At 46.8% G+C, this 15,207-nt stretch overlaps 1 protein-coding gene across 1 annotated transcript in view; it reads right to left on the bottom strand.

Annotated features, from left to right (window-relative positions):
- Window positions 1–502: 502 nt before the first annotated feature.
- Window positions 503–15,207, bottom strand: part of rev1 (REV1 DNA directed polymerase) — a gene marked incomplete in the record, with an annotated part of 15,426 nt that continues 721 nt past the window's right edge. Inside the window, 18 exon segments of the mRNA XM_062534507.1 lie at window positions 503–2,046; window positions 2,435–2,537; window positions 2,694–2,844; window positions 3,049–3,254; window positions 5,160–5,259; window positions 5,723–5,980; window positions 6,658–6,851; window positions 7,038–7,351; window positions 8,007–8,179; window positions 8,535–8,755; window positions 9,208–9,327; window positions 9,971–10,125; window positions 10,538–10,666; window positions 10,970–11,102; window positions 11,734–11,853; window positions 12,102–12,209; window positions 13,774–14,498; window positions 15,115–15,207. Of these exon segments, the coding sequence (XP_062390491.1) occupies window positions 1,935–2,046; window positions 2,435–2,537; window positions 2,694–2,844; window positions 3,049–3,254; window positions 5,160–5,259; window positions 5,723–5,980; window positions 6,658–6,851; window positions 7,038–7,351; window positions 8,007–8,179; window positions 8,535–8,755; window positions 9,208–9,327; window positions 9,971–10,125; window positions 10,538–10,666; window positions 10,970–11,102; window positions 11,734–11,853; window positions 12,102–12,209; window positions 13,774–14,498; window positions 15,115–15,207 (3,415 nt within the window).

The following is a 15,207-nucleotide window of genomic DNA, read 5'->3' as shown; positions in this document are numbered from 1 at the left end:
GGCGTAATAATCAAGGCAACTTGCAAACGTACCATAGGCGCAGTGATATCGTACGCAGCATCTGAAAATAGTCCCCATAGACAGCAAGCAGTAGTAGTGCCAGTAGCTGCAAGTTGCCTTGATTATTACGCCAGATGAGAACGTAGTTCCATGTCAAATCAGCCTAGAAAAACGCCAGGTTTCATTTTCAGTTGGTCTTATTGCACTTTCTAACTTGAGAGGAGACACGTTTTAAATGGGAAAATTACCAAAAATCTTAGTCACTTTTAAACATGAAGCTAGCAGGCGAGAAGCTAATGGTCTAATCCGATTCAATGATCTATGCTAGGCTGAAGCTAAAAGTTGTATCGCCAGACTCACAGAATGGCTGGATGAACGGGAACAAGGTAAATATCGATTGTTTTGCTCGAGGGGAGGTGGAAAATGAGCGTATTTCCAAAAATGGCGGAATATCCCTTTAATATAGGGCTCGATGACAATAATTTCACTTCTGCAACAGCGCAACAGAGTTCCAACAAGTTTATTGGCAAGTAACATTAGAAAAAACATACAAATAATGTCACAGCTTCAGGTCTTCAGGCACGGGTCAGTAGTGATTTAGACCGTTCACTGACCAATAGAAACATCTAGACCCTTCTCCAAACAAGTTAATATGGTTTAACGCAGAAAACTCTCGAGAATGTGAACATGGTGGGACGTTTCCTGTAAAGATTAAATGGACCAAGGTCTCTGAAATGAGCGCTGAGCCAAGTCAGAACTAAAAGGGAGTGTACGTTCTGAAATACATTCATTCTGTGAGAGTGTTTGTGTGTGTGCTGAATTAAAACATATTTCAGTTCAGTCTAAAGTCTTTTACCTCTCATATAGGAACACTACCCTGCGGTCACCTTTCAGGTGAGAAAGCTGATGCATTTCCGAGACTAAGACATGGCAACACAACACTTCAAATTGTACATTTTTGCCACGCTTAAAAAATGCAATCCTTTTGCAAAATTGTAAACAATATTTCGAAAACAAACTGAATTCTGTATAGAAACAAACTCTTTGATATAATTATATGTAAATGTTATCTAAATGAAATTCTGTATCATTATTTACATGCTGTGTGGACAAAATTTGGCACTTCTCTATCAGCAAGTCACAAAATGAACAATGCTCTGTTTACATTTTGTATAAAACACAAAAGTGAACGTTTTCAGCGAGCAAAGTAACGTTTCACTTCCATGGTGCTACCTGTTTGCAGCCAACACTGGCATAGTTTACAGAAGAAGGAAAAAATAAGCACACACACACACACACACAAAGTAAAAGAATAAAGGGAACGACTAAAAGATGTCAAATTAGAGCTTAAGGATAGAGTGCACAAGAATAAAGAGCAGAAACTAAGGAAAAAGGGTTCTACAAATAAAATGAAAGCTGTCAGTGAACATTCCAACTTTTCATTACATTTCTGCTGGCCATGAGAGTGCTTTATTACTTATCCACCCCCCACACACAGTCTCATTGCAGTCCAAATCTGTTTTATTTGTAGATACTGATTTTAGTCCTACAAACACTGTCAGCAGTTTTGCGGATGTCTGCTGTACTATGTACTGTAAGTGCCATTGTATCACAATGGGCATGCACAGCTAGACTGAGTTCTGGGTACTTTCACTGATAACATACCAATGACCATACCCACATGCCTTTTACATTCTGCTCAACAGTTTCTCCCACCAACAATAATCTGTTTTATTAGGAAATACAACAGGATCTATGATGTCATAATTATGGAACACAGACATCACAGTGAGACATTCTGATGTCACAGAAGGATGCATCAATGTTTGGACTGAGCAACTGTCATGTCACACACGGCCATGAATGTTTGGTTGAGGTGCACTGATGTCACAGTGAGCGTAGCTGGCAGCTCGGTAGGAACAGCCCTGCCCCCTTTACGTGATCTTTAGGGTGCTGCCATACGTTTGCTGCACAACCACCTGCACATTGTCAACGATGAAATCAAAGGCCATACTCCAAACAGATTCCACTGACTGCTGCATAAGCCTGCGGAAAACAGAAAGAGGCAGATAGGTGGAGAAAGGAAAGAGATCATGGTCACGGACTGTGTTCAGATGTTAACAATGGGAGCGGGGTTGTTTTACTGTACATATGCATATCTTAAGAAATTAACATCTCAAGAAGGTTCTTCTACATGACGTGACTGTACAGGCTAATACACAACGTTGGTTACAGTTTCTAACGTTGTGTACTTCATAGAGTACACATGGTTTTATAAGCATTTAAGCTTAATTCAATTCAAGACAACCAGCCAACAATGCATAGGCTAAAACCTCTTTTTCAGTTTAAATCCCTACTGTTTAAGTTTCACCCAGCCCATAGAAGATTTAGCTAGTGAGGAGTCAGCCCAGTGATTTAAAAGAGTAATCCCTACCTCTTCATGTATTTGATGATAATATCAAGTTTCTCAAGGTCTTTGTCCTCCACAAGCTCAGTGCAATATTTCACCACCTGCAGAATGTCCTCCTCCATAGGCTCTGAGGAACACAGGGCCAAAACAAGCATGCATAATAAGGTTCACGTATTTATATCCAATCATTCTAACCTCACTCCACATAAGTGTATTACACAATATAACACAGTTCAAAGTAATTCCAGACACACTGTACTGTTCATAGCACCCCTCTAGTCACCTGAGATGGTCGTGACCCATTCCCGCAGCAGAGTCCTGATATCGCTCAACTCGCAGGCTCCAGCCAAGGTGGGGGCAGGGCGGGGGGTGAACTTGGACAGCACCTCTGGCACGTCCGGCTTCATGGATGACGAGGATGGACCATTCTCCGTCTGTGGGGCACAGCAATGGATGAAAGTTGAAAGAGCTGTAATTAAAAGTTGAGGAGTTTAGAAGGCTTCTCTTTGATCAGTATGACCATGACAACAATGATGTGCAAATTACTCCCATGTCATGGCAGCGAGGAATAGAAATATATATATTTTTTCAATTAAGGCATAAAACTATAACATAAAAAAAGCTGCATAACAAGTCACCTTCAGTCCGCTGGGGTCGTCTTTGAGCCGGAATGGTGGTGGGGGCGGCTTGGAGGGGCTGGACTTGGCCGGGCTGGTGGCTGGGTGGAGCCTTTTGAGAGGGCTGGGGCCCTTTTTGGCCGGGCTGGCGTTCCTCCTCTTGTAGCGGCGCTTGGTCCTGCCAGCAGCTGGCTGCTTGAGCTGCAGAAGAGGGTTCTTCTGCTCCACTGGAGAACAGAGAGGGGGACAACACCACAGGGGGTTCAACATCCATTCACTCAGCTTACACACGCAGCTATGCCAGCTATAAGCCAATAGCTCTCAATAGCCAAAACATTTGTCTGTACTCTGCGTTCTCTCCCTCCATATTCTGTTCGCTTACTGAGAGCATGCCGACGCATTGAAACAAAATGCGGACAGATTTATTTCCATACAAAAATGGAGCATAAATACAGTAGGCCTTTATACATACAATGCCACTTCAACCACCACAAGTCAATAGCTCTCAATGCCCAATTGCTTGTGTAGAGTAAGTAAGTCTTTATTTATACTGTGCATTTTATATGCAGAGTGCAGACAGTTTTATTATTTAGAGGTTAAATTCGCTGCAAACCTTCACAGCATGCATCGTATTTCCTTCCTCATATCCTGCTTCTCTGTGGAGTAGTTGATGTCTGATTTGACTATGGATGCAGTTCAATGGCGCTATGACCCCTGGCTTGCATGATCATTATGTCACTGCAAAATAATTATTACCCTTTGAGCAAACTCCTCACTGGAGCCTCTGGGGATCGATAGCCTTCCCTTCTGCATTTGGCATGGCTTGTGAATGGGAATTCCTGTTAATTTATTCTGCTAACTACATTTTAACATCTTCAATGTGACAGGTTTTTGGTGGCACCTACTCAAGAAAGCTACTGAACTCTGTACTAGACACATTAAAGGCTACACCAGTATAGTACAGATACCCATCGGTGGTGAAGCAAGTCTTCAACAATCCAACAATGTGCAGCATTCACCTCGGCCATGTGATGGCAGCTGTGATGGGAGTGGTCAACTGATGTTGTAGTGTTCTTGCTTTATTTTGTGCATTTCATACATTGGTGCATCCAACTTCTCAATAACGTGCATCACAGAACGGGTCACTTGCACTACAGCACTAGAAGCTACCTGAAGCTTCTAAACTTGGTCAGCAGGGGGCAGCACACAAGGAGGACAATGGGCTTTGAAGAGACTTATTTTGACATCGTCTGAGCACATGTGGATTTTTCTTGCCAACATGTTATCTTGGACATTTAATATTACGGTCATAACCGTTGTCGTTATCGTCAGGAATCTGATCTGTAACATAGTGACCCTGATATTTTGCATTATTACAGACACTTACTTTTACGTTCATTACGGATACTTTTACGTTAATTTTATCATCATTACTATTATTATTATTATTATTATTATTATATAGTATTATTTTATCACTTTGTCTTTATCCTTATCTTTTGAGTGTTCCTTTTGCCTTTATCCATATAAAGCCTTGCCTTGTTCAGAGAGCACCCTGACTGCAGAGAGGGGTACTGCTCTCACCCTTTACTACAGGAGCCGCTGGGCATGTATCTGGCGTCTGGAGGGTGGTGAACAGACAGGGTACAGACCAAGAAGTTGTGCTGGGAACAATTTAGCAGGCCTTGAATGCAGGCGCAGGAGATCGTAATTGAAGAGCCATTTTGGAGCTGAACTTTGGGGGGGGGGGGGGGGGGTCTTTTATGACTAGAGAGAGTTGTGGCCTTGGTTTTGCTGTCCTTTTGAAACGGCAGCATCCAATCACAAAAAGGGAACAGTCTGGCTGATGGTGCTGCACTGCTATTAGGGATAAGTCTGCTTGTAATCGGGACGAGCTCAGCTCCTGAATAAAGTCTTCCATGATGTATGCAAGATAAGTTCAGAGTTTAGTGGCTTGGTGTGACAGCACCTCACGAGAACGGCCAGACTCTATGCAGAGAACTGCAGGTTGCTCATCCACATAGAGTACAAGGACAAACCTGGCAACCATGACATTATATTGGTGCGTTAACATTTAATTCCTAAAAAACACATAGAAATGAAGATATCATATAAAAGAAAGAGCAGCTTACCCACAGTGCCTTGCGGTTGTGCACTTTCTCTGCGATTGTAAGCAGAACACAGCTCATCCTGTAGCTCTTTCGGCAGCGCTGCGAACACTTCCGGGTCGACCTATGAGCAACCAGAGCGAGGTCAGAGCATGCAGTATGAAGTATAGCAGTGGCTAAACCCACCGTGTTTTCAAGGAGTGTGCGATATGGCGTGAAATGACCCATTATAGAAAAAATCTTTAAGTTGATATAAACAACTGTATACAGTATTTGCACATATACCATGTGCAAAGTATGTATGCAATGTACGTAAGGTATGTGGTATTTATGCATGCATGCATATTATGCATTCTACAAAACTGTATGTGTACAAAAGTATATGTGGACATTCAGTACAAAAGTGTATGTACTGAATGTCCATATTGGGTACTTTGGTGTTAACTGTAACCATTTTATGAGGCTGTTGAATGGTGCACAGGTGGCCTGTTGATTTGGTGCGTTTTAAACGACCTCAAAAAATGGTTACAGTTGACCCCAAAGTACCCCATATTGTTTTTACTCCTCTGCCTAGCAGTGCTGGTCACCTGGGAGAAGTCGGGCAGTGCCAGGATGATGCCCGTGGAGCCCGTCTGGTTGGGGATCTGCAGCAGCAGCGTGCCCGGGGGCGGGGGAGGCTCGGGGGGAGGCGGCGAGGCGGAGGCCGAGGCCCGAGGAGGAGGACGCACGGGGGAGGAACAGGAGGCGCCGGGCTGCTCCTCCTCATCCTCCTCCCTCCGACTCCAGGTCCTCTCCACCTGCTCCCTCAGCTCAGGAGGCAGCGCCTCCAGCACCGAGCGGTCCACCTGGAGCACAGGTACACACAGCACCGGTCAGCACAACCAACACTGTACCGGCCACAGGTACACACAGCACCGGTCAGCACAACCAACACTGTACAGGCCACAGGTACACACAGCACCGGTCAGCACAACCAACACTGTACAGGCCACAGGTACACACAGCACCGGTCAGCACAACCAACACTGTACAGGCCACAGGTACGTATGCCAACTGTCAGCACAACCAACTCTGTACAGGTCACTGTACTGTACATGGCATGGGTAAGTCCTACCAAAACTGTATTTCATTCCTCTGTTTATTTGCTCATTTATCCATTCACTGACAAGGCACACATTAATCAACATTTCTCTAAATGCATAAATCTAAGAGCCAGTGTTAGCCAGCTGGCTCATTTTCAACTGCCGTCCTTTGACAAGATGTTTGGACAGGCAAACTACAGTTAACTGAATCCACATATTCACATTCAACGCACAACTGTCACACGATGAAATACTACATTGTAATTACGCATAGTGAAATTAAGTGTGTTCTTCTATGTCAACTCAGGAGCTCACTGAGAGCTGATATAGCCCTCTGAAGCTCGCCTACGGTACTCAGCAAAGATGGCAGCTTTGGGCTCTTTTTGTAGGTAAACTTCCGAGGTCTATCGAGAGGTCATTGTGTCCAGGTGTGTTGTTACCTGAGAGGGCGAGGGCACTTCTATGCTAAGGTTGAGACGGGAGCGGGCGTGGGTGTGGTTTGGAGTGCGGGGCGGGGGCTCTCCTTTACTCGTACTGGGGATTGGATCAGAGAAGGAAGAGGGCGGTGGCATGGTGGAGGAGCGAGTGTCCTGATTGAAGGATGATCCTGAGGAAGAACCACTGGGCATTGCATCTGGAAAAAGGCACAAGTATATATATATATATATATTTCTATTTTAGGTCCACTTTGACAGTTTTATCATTTAAGCATTCATTTATAGAACACAAAATGTATGTAGTCCTATAATCCTATGAGAACACACAAACACCACACACACACACCACACACACACACACACACCTGTACACCTGGCCTCACCTGCGTCAGGTCGGGCAGTGCTGGTGGACGGGGTGCTACTTGAGGTGGCGCTGGGGGCTGGCGTGCTGCTACTACTGCTGGTGATGGTGCTGTTGTTATTAGTCTGGGGGGGCCGGCGGGCCAGCAGCAGGTCCCTGATGGAGCAGCGGGAGTCCTGGGGGGGCGCCTGCACCTGGGGACCCCCGTCCAGCAGCTGCACCTGCAGCCCCACCCCCCGCATGTCCGACACCTCCAGACGCATGGCGTGGAACAGCTTGATGGCCTCCTGACCAATCAGCTGACCACTGTCTGTGGCTTTACCCAACGTCACTGACCTGGAGGGAGAGAGAGAGAGAGAGAAAGAAAGCGAGAGAGAGATGAGAACAAACAAAACCGGAAAAGCACCGATGATTTTGTTGATTAGAGCCCAGCAGCTAATCAAATACACCATCGCTTCCGATCAGTGCTCCCATAGCAAGCTGAAGTGAAAGCTTTTGTGAAAGTGAAAATATTTCCTTTGCCGTTTATAGAGCCAAGACTGTGCACCAACACACCCTGTTTAAGCTCAACCATTTGATGGCTAGCTTGTCAAATACAAGGTGCTCTAAGTCATGGCGTCACCTCACCATCCGCTAGCTGCCTGTGCCCTGAACACACTGTGCAAAAATGCGGCATCTGTGGACAGCCCAGGCTCCAAAAACGGCAACAAAAACAACGTGGGCCAGGCTAGGCCATAAAAACATAACAAACTGTTCCAGCAAATCACAGACGAGATGCGCGTTTGGGAGAGTTTCAATTGGACGGGAAAGGAGGGGGAGGGAGTAGCTAGGTAGCTCTCTGTTTTGTTTGCACATCAACAGAAATTATGTTACCCAGCATTGCTTAGAGTGCCTTTAACAAATCAAAATCAATAATAATCAAGGACATCACAGTTATGGAGTCACAAGTGACCCATGTCAGATGCATGATGGGGGATGTGGCCTCTCTCACCGGGCCAGGTTGTCACAGATGCCGTGGCCTCCGTACTTGGCTGGCTCCACCGGGGCTCCGGGTTTGCGCATCATGACCTTGAGAGTGACCCTACGACCTTTAAGCCCCGCCCCTTGCAGCCGCTTCTGCACCTCCATGGACAGATTGTTGAGGAATGACTCCGCCTCCTCCACCTACCGAGACAAACACAAGGCAACGTTCAACCTCAAGACCCTATTCAGAATTTCAGTGGGTAGAATGATTTCATAAGGTTTTGGTAGTGTGCGTACACACACACACAGACACACACAGAGACACACACACACGCAGGATCTGTAACTTAATTCAATACATTAATCATTAAAAAGAGTAAAAAGCATAAAAAGGGCTAACCATCAAATAGACCCAGCTGTGCTTTGTCTGTTTAACTCCTAATCTAATACAGCTCTATGATACACTATTCCGACTCTTCCATAGTGAATACTCTTCCATAGTTATGATTTAACACAACTAAAACATGCGTGTGTGTTTGTGGGCTTTTTGAGTGACCTTTGTGAAGCGGATGTTGTAGTTCATCTCGGCCGAGACGGACTTTCTCTCCTTTTCGCTGCGGACAGGGCGATCGTCCAGGCCGCGGCAGAAGCGGAAGAGCGTCTGGCCGGTGCGCGGGCCGAACTCCCGCTGCAGGCGCGCCATGGACACCTGCTGCAGGTCCCCACACGAGGTCACGCCCAGCGACGCCAGCTTACTGCCCATGGAGCGACCCACTCCTGTACACACACACGCACGCACGCACGTGTACACACACACACACACACACATTTCACACATGAACAACAACAACAACAACAACAACAACAGCAGCAGCAGCAGCAGCCACAAAACAAACACACACACATTCACAAATCAACCACAACAACAACAACAACAACAGCAGCAACAAGACGACAAATAAGACAACTAACTAAAAGACATGTCACATAATACATTGTGCACTCAGCTGCATATTTACCAATACTATTGCTGCATATGGGGCATTCCTGTATGGTACCATAACTCAATGATCACCGAAACTGTTAATTTTCCACTGACGACTGATACCGCTACGTGACTCATATCATACTATACACTATTCATTCTGGGGGAAACACAAAGGAGACCAGGATGACTGAATCAGCGTCGTCGCTACTGTCTGCCAGCAGGGGGAGTGAGTGGGTCTCACCTGGCAGACTGGTGACCGCCTGGTCGCGTATGAAGTCGTCCACGTCCTCCGACCTCAGCAGGTGCTGGCCTTCGGGCTTGGCGCGCCGCGTGGCCATTCGCGCCAGGAGAATGTTGGAGCCTGAAGAGAGGGGCGGAGCCAGTGATGTTTTTAATTAGAGGACTGGGACAGGGATGAAGCAGGGCAGTGTGTGTTTACACACGTGTTCTGGTCCAACACGGAGAGGAAACCCTATTATTACAGCTCCTGCGGCTTTACTGGTGCATTAAAACACAGATTCACTCACTCTTACCTGTCTCATACGGATGGAAGTGTATGTGACATGTAGTGAGTATGCCCTCCGTTGGCTTAGATAAAAAATAAACTTATAATAACATCTAGGAGGTACATGTATATACAGAACTAGATGTTCTGTTTATCACAAAACTGATTATGCACCTTAAAAAGATGCGTATAAAATGTTTTCTCGCGGCTACTTAAACATGCTTACGCGTTTCGGCCAAGCTGGACTATTTTTTATATGCATCGTTTTTGAGTGCCTTGGATCACTTTCTATATCTGGAATCCCTGCATCGAAGAGCACCAAAAAGGATTTACACCTTGCCGCACTCCAAACAGACCTGCTTTTCTTTTCTTTTTTTCATATATATATATATACACACAGAACTAATTGTTCTGTTTATCACAGAGCTGATTGTGCACTTATCATGGAAAGACAGTTGGCAGTCACCACCACACAAAGGTCAAAGGTCACGCCACTCACCCATGCCCACGGAGGCTGAGCAGCCCGTCTTCTCCATCACGTCGGCCCGGATGGCGCTGGCCAGCTCGTCGGGCGTGACGCCCACTTCGGCCAGCAGGGCGGTGGCGTCCACCAGAGCCTCGTCACAGCTCAGAGCCTCTATGTGGTGGGTGTAGCTGTGGGGGGAGCACAGGGTTAGGGGACAGCACAGACAGACAGAGAGAGAGAGAGAGAGAGAGAGAGAGAGAGAGAGAGAGAGAGAGAGAGAGAGAGACAGAGAGAGACAGAGAGAGAGAGAGAGAGAGAGAGAGAGCACACGAGAGAGAGAGAGAGAGAGAGAAGGTGTGTGTGAGAGAGAGCGAAAGAGAGAGCTGAATGCAAAAGAGAAAAAAAGAAAGGAAGGAAGAAAGAAAGAAAGAGAGAAAGAAAGAAAGAAAGGTAGAGTAGGTCCTACATAAAGCAAGAAAAACAACATAGATGGAGAGAGAAAGAGAATATACAAAAAAGTAGGGCAATTTACTGACTTAGAAAGAGGATGAGTGTTAAACAGGTGTGTGTGTGTGTGTGTGTGTGTGCGCGTGTTCCTACCTGGCCAGGGTCTCATACATGATCAGTGCCACCTCCTTATAGGCCTGGAAGTCGTAGGGGACGGCCTTAAGCTCCGGACACAGCTTCTTGGCCTGGCCGAAAAACATTCCATTCTTCACGCCTGCTTGCCTGTGGATGAAAGAGCAGACACACGTGACCAAACACACACACACACATACACAGCTCATCTTTTGTTCTTATCCTGTCTTCAGCTACTCTCGCTTTATGGTCTTTATTTTTCTCTGAATAAACATGAATAATCAGTAGGCAAACAGTTCCCAGGAACCAATTAGACTGCAAAAGCAAAAGCCCTCACACACACACACACACACACACACACAGTCACACAGTCACACAGTCACACAGTCACACAGTCACACAGTCACACAGTCACACAGTCACACACACACACACACACAGCTTGTGGGCTACCTGGCCTCGTAACTGCAGGAGGCGATCTCGGCCATGGAGAGGGAAGCCTGGTCCTGATCCACCCCGTTGCCATGGCGATGCTCGTCGATGTCCTCAGGCGAAGGGGTCATCTCAAGGTCACCGTCCATCTTGTCTAGGTTACACCAGGACAGGAAATGACGCCGGACAGTGTAAGTAGGAAAACTTCAGATAACGTGTCAGAACAGTACGTTCAAAACAAAGCACTTACAGGGCCCTCCACGTGATGCCTAGACTTACCTGAGCTGGGTTCGGATTCGCAAACATAGGTGAACGTTTTGCAAATGTTTGCAAACAGGTTTATGTTTGCCTTGATTTTTTGGCAAATGTTAGCAAACACTGAGGAGGTAGTTCTTCACAAACATACAGTGGAGCTGGACATGAGCTTGACAAAGGCAACAATGCAATTAAAATGGAATGTTGATACCAAATCGTTCAAATTGAACCGCCCAGAAGAAAACATGTTCACCACATCTGTTCACCAATGTGTGCCGAGATTGAATGTGCCCCTGCCCAACAGTACAGTACTGAAACAAATTCAAAATACTTTTTTAAAAAGCAACATTTACACACCTCTCATCAAGCTTGACGTAAGGCACAGTTGCACAGTGTCTAGCCAGGACAATAAAGTGCACTAAAAGCGGTTGGGGTTCCCTGAGAACACTGCCCGCTGTGGAGCGGAGTGCTGCCGGTGTCCTGTTCCGCCCCAGGTAAGGTTCCAAAGGGCACACATGGCCCAGGCTCACCTTTCTGCTGGTGCGGGTTCCGCTTGTGCTGATAGTACTGGAACTCTAGCTGGGGGTTGGCCCCGGGCCTCTGGGCCACACGGCCAGGACCTCGGTTACTCGTCACGGCAACGGGCTTCCCTGAGGACGGATGGACAAAGAGCAGAGAGAGAACAGAGAGCGAAAATAGAGAGAGAGAGAGAGAGAGAGAGAGAGAGAGAGAGAGGAGGGAAGGAAGGAGAGAATGAGGGGTCAGGTAAAGTAGTAATATAAATGTTGAATGTGTAAGTTTCCCTGGAATTTTGCTCAGGCAGTGAATGACTTTTGTGTGTGTGTGTGTGTGTAAGAGAGAGAGAGAGAGAGTGTGAGTGAGTGAGTGAGTGAATCACCTTTCAGATCTGGTCGGTGTCTTATTCCTACTGAAACAAAGAAGCAGTCCATGTCCACATGCAGGATACAGGACTGTCTGACCTGAGGAGCAGGCATGCTTGACAAACCTGAGAGAGGGAGAAAGAGAAAGAGAAAGATAGAGAGATAGAGAGATAGAGATGGATAGATAGATATATATATAGATAGAGAGATGCAGACAGAAATGCAGACAGAGAGAAAGACAGACAGAATGGAAGACAGGAGTATGAAAGATTGAAGTGAGAAACAGAGAGAAAGAAAGAGTGAGGAATGTTCTCTATTATTAATGAAAATAATTTTCATCCACACAATACATCATCCTTTCATCCCTCTCCTGTCTACTCTGGTCATTAAAAGTGTTACAGCAGCATGAAACTCTTCACCCTTACACACACACACACTCTCACCTCCAGTCATATACATTCGCTTCCATGCAGACACATACACACAGACCCACACACACACTCACCTCCATTTGCACTTTCATGTGCACACACACACACACACACACACACACACACACACACACACACACACACACACACACACACACACACACACACACACACACACACACACACACACACACACACACACACACACACACACACACACACACACACACACACACACACACACACACACACACACACACACACACACACACACACACACACACACGAAGCCAGAGGCTGTCGTGATGTTCTCTTCACTGACATTTAACCAGCATAATGTGACATCATGAAGCACCTGGTTAATGAGAATTCAAAGACACATAGAGACACAGACAGACAAGGAGCAGCTGGGGGAAAAAAGTGTCAGTGTATAGGTGTGTATGTGCATATTTGCTTATGTGTGTGTGTGTGTGTGTGTGTGTGTGTGTGTGTGTGTGTGTGTGTGCGTGCGTGCGCTGCACAATTACTCGATTGGCAGACAGACATAGCTTCAGACCCCTATGAATAATCACTGTATTACTGCTAGTACAGCTTGTCACTTATGAGGGCTTATAACAACGCACAAGCAGTGGTCTGCGACTCTGCGGGTAAGAGAAGAAGGTTCTGGAATCGGACCTAGAGTGGCCCTTGACAGTGAGCTTAACAGGGAAGCTCCAGCATGTTGTGATAAAGCTACTGCGTGGGGGAGGTCTCTGGACTGTCAAATTGACTTGGTATTAAATATATTATTTAATATATAATTATGTTTTCGCTAATGGTGTGTCTATTTTTCTCACTGAACTGTCTGCTGAGTGCTCTTCCCATAAATAGCACAATGAAACCTCTAAAGCACACACTAATGAACTAATGCGATTTGATAATCACAAAGGATGCAATTAATCGTGCAGCTCACAACTCCGTCTCAATGGTTAATCTGGTCACATCTATGATTTTTAGATTCATTTCATCCTCCTTTTGTGGCAGACAGTGAAGCTCACCTAACAGGAGTGCTGTGCTTGTCATGCATTTGGCAATGATCACCTCTTAAAAGTTGCCCAACTTCAGGCACAATTTGGAATATTGAACTGAAGCTTGACTTGATGTATTGCGAAACAAATGGAAATATCGGTCAGAACAAATCGCGATTACATATGTTACCCAAATTACGCAGCCCTAATCCAACGTAGGCTAAAGCCCACCCCACCTGACCTAGACCCACCTGAGCTGCGCTGAGCCCGAAGCTTCTTCAGCCTCTCCTTGCCAGAGAACACAGCACCCCCTGTGGACCTCCTCCGGCACTGCAGGGAGTTGACGTACTCAGCGAACTCGCTCCTCCACGTGGAGATGTGGTGCAGCCGGGAGTACGAGTAGAACTCCGAGATGATCCCGCCCTCGGCCCCTCGAGCCGCCGGCTTTCCTGATTGGTCGCTGAGGTCTGGGTGGGTGTGGTTATGGGAGGGGCCACTGCTGTGATGGCTGCCGTTCAGCCGGACTCCTCTGCTTCCCTGGTCGGGTGGGTGTGGCCTCGCAGGGGTGAGGTCAGAGGAGGTGGATGCGTTCTGATTGGTTGGGGGTGCCGGAGGCGGGACATGGCACTGAGTGCTGGGCGAATCAGAGTTGTGTTTGTGTTGAGTGACAGGGGAGATGCGTGGTGGTTGAGGGGGAATGGGACTTGGAGTCCTGGGCCCATCATAGGGGTCTATCTCTGGGCTTACAGTGCTCATATTGTCCCTCTGTTCTGATTGAGCCCCCTGGGTCAAACCCCCAGGATGAAGGCTCATGTCCGTAGGCTTTAAGGCACCATTGAAGGGGTGGACGTGGCCATTGGTCAAGGTAGACTCTTTGGCCCTCCCACTGGTCGAAGAGTGCTCTTCCCATTGGTCCTCGTCATGGAGACCATTGAGTCTGATTCCGCCTCCCTTTGGGTTCCGCAGTGAGCCATTTCTGCGGGACGACACATGGGTCAGCATCGCCAGGGAAACGACATCATTCTTCACAGGCAATTAAAGGCTAAATGGCCCTTTGATACATACACACAAACACAACCATACACAGCCACACAGCCACACACACACACACACACACACAGCATCCCATTCACCACATCCATTTTGAGAGCGCAACCCACTCTCTATCCACAACATCAAAACAACACTTGAACATTTTATAAAATCACTGAAGCCCCCTGTGTGAGCAATTGTGTTCTGAACCCGAAAGTAGTGAATCATGTTTGTGGAGGTGAGCTGCTTTATAATAATGCACTCTGAGTTGAGGGGGTGGTCTCCTCGGTCATATCAGAGAAAATGAAAATGGAGCACGCACACACACAGGCATGCTCACACACACACAACACACACAAGCGCACACGCACGCGCACGCGCACACGCACTTGCCATTTACCACGTCATATCCCAGAAGGAAAAGAAACATTCAGAAATTCAAAAACCTCTCATCTATCTGAGAGCCGCATGCATACACGCGCATATCTCCCCCAACTATAACTATTGCATGCATTCTCATGTGGATACACACACACTCACACACACTCACACACACTTACACTCTGAGCTCCAGCTCCTTATGACCATGTGCCTCATCACTGGAGACCGGCCGTGGTGGCACTGGCTCTGTGGGGCCTGGAGAGGCTCCTGGG

The sequence above is a fragment of the Sardina pilchardus genome, chromosome 4 (assembly GCF_963854185.1).
Source record: "Sardina pilchardus chromosome 4, fSarPil1.1, whole genome shotgun sequence".
Taxonomy (NCBI): Eukaryota; Metazoa; Chordata; class Actinopteri; order Clupeiformes; family Clupeidae; genus Sardina; species Sardina pilchardus.
The sequence above is the reverse complement of the archived record's forward strand: the minus strand, read 5'-3'. Positions and strand labels throughout refer to the sequence as shown.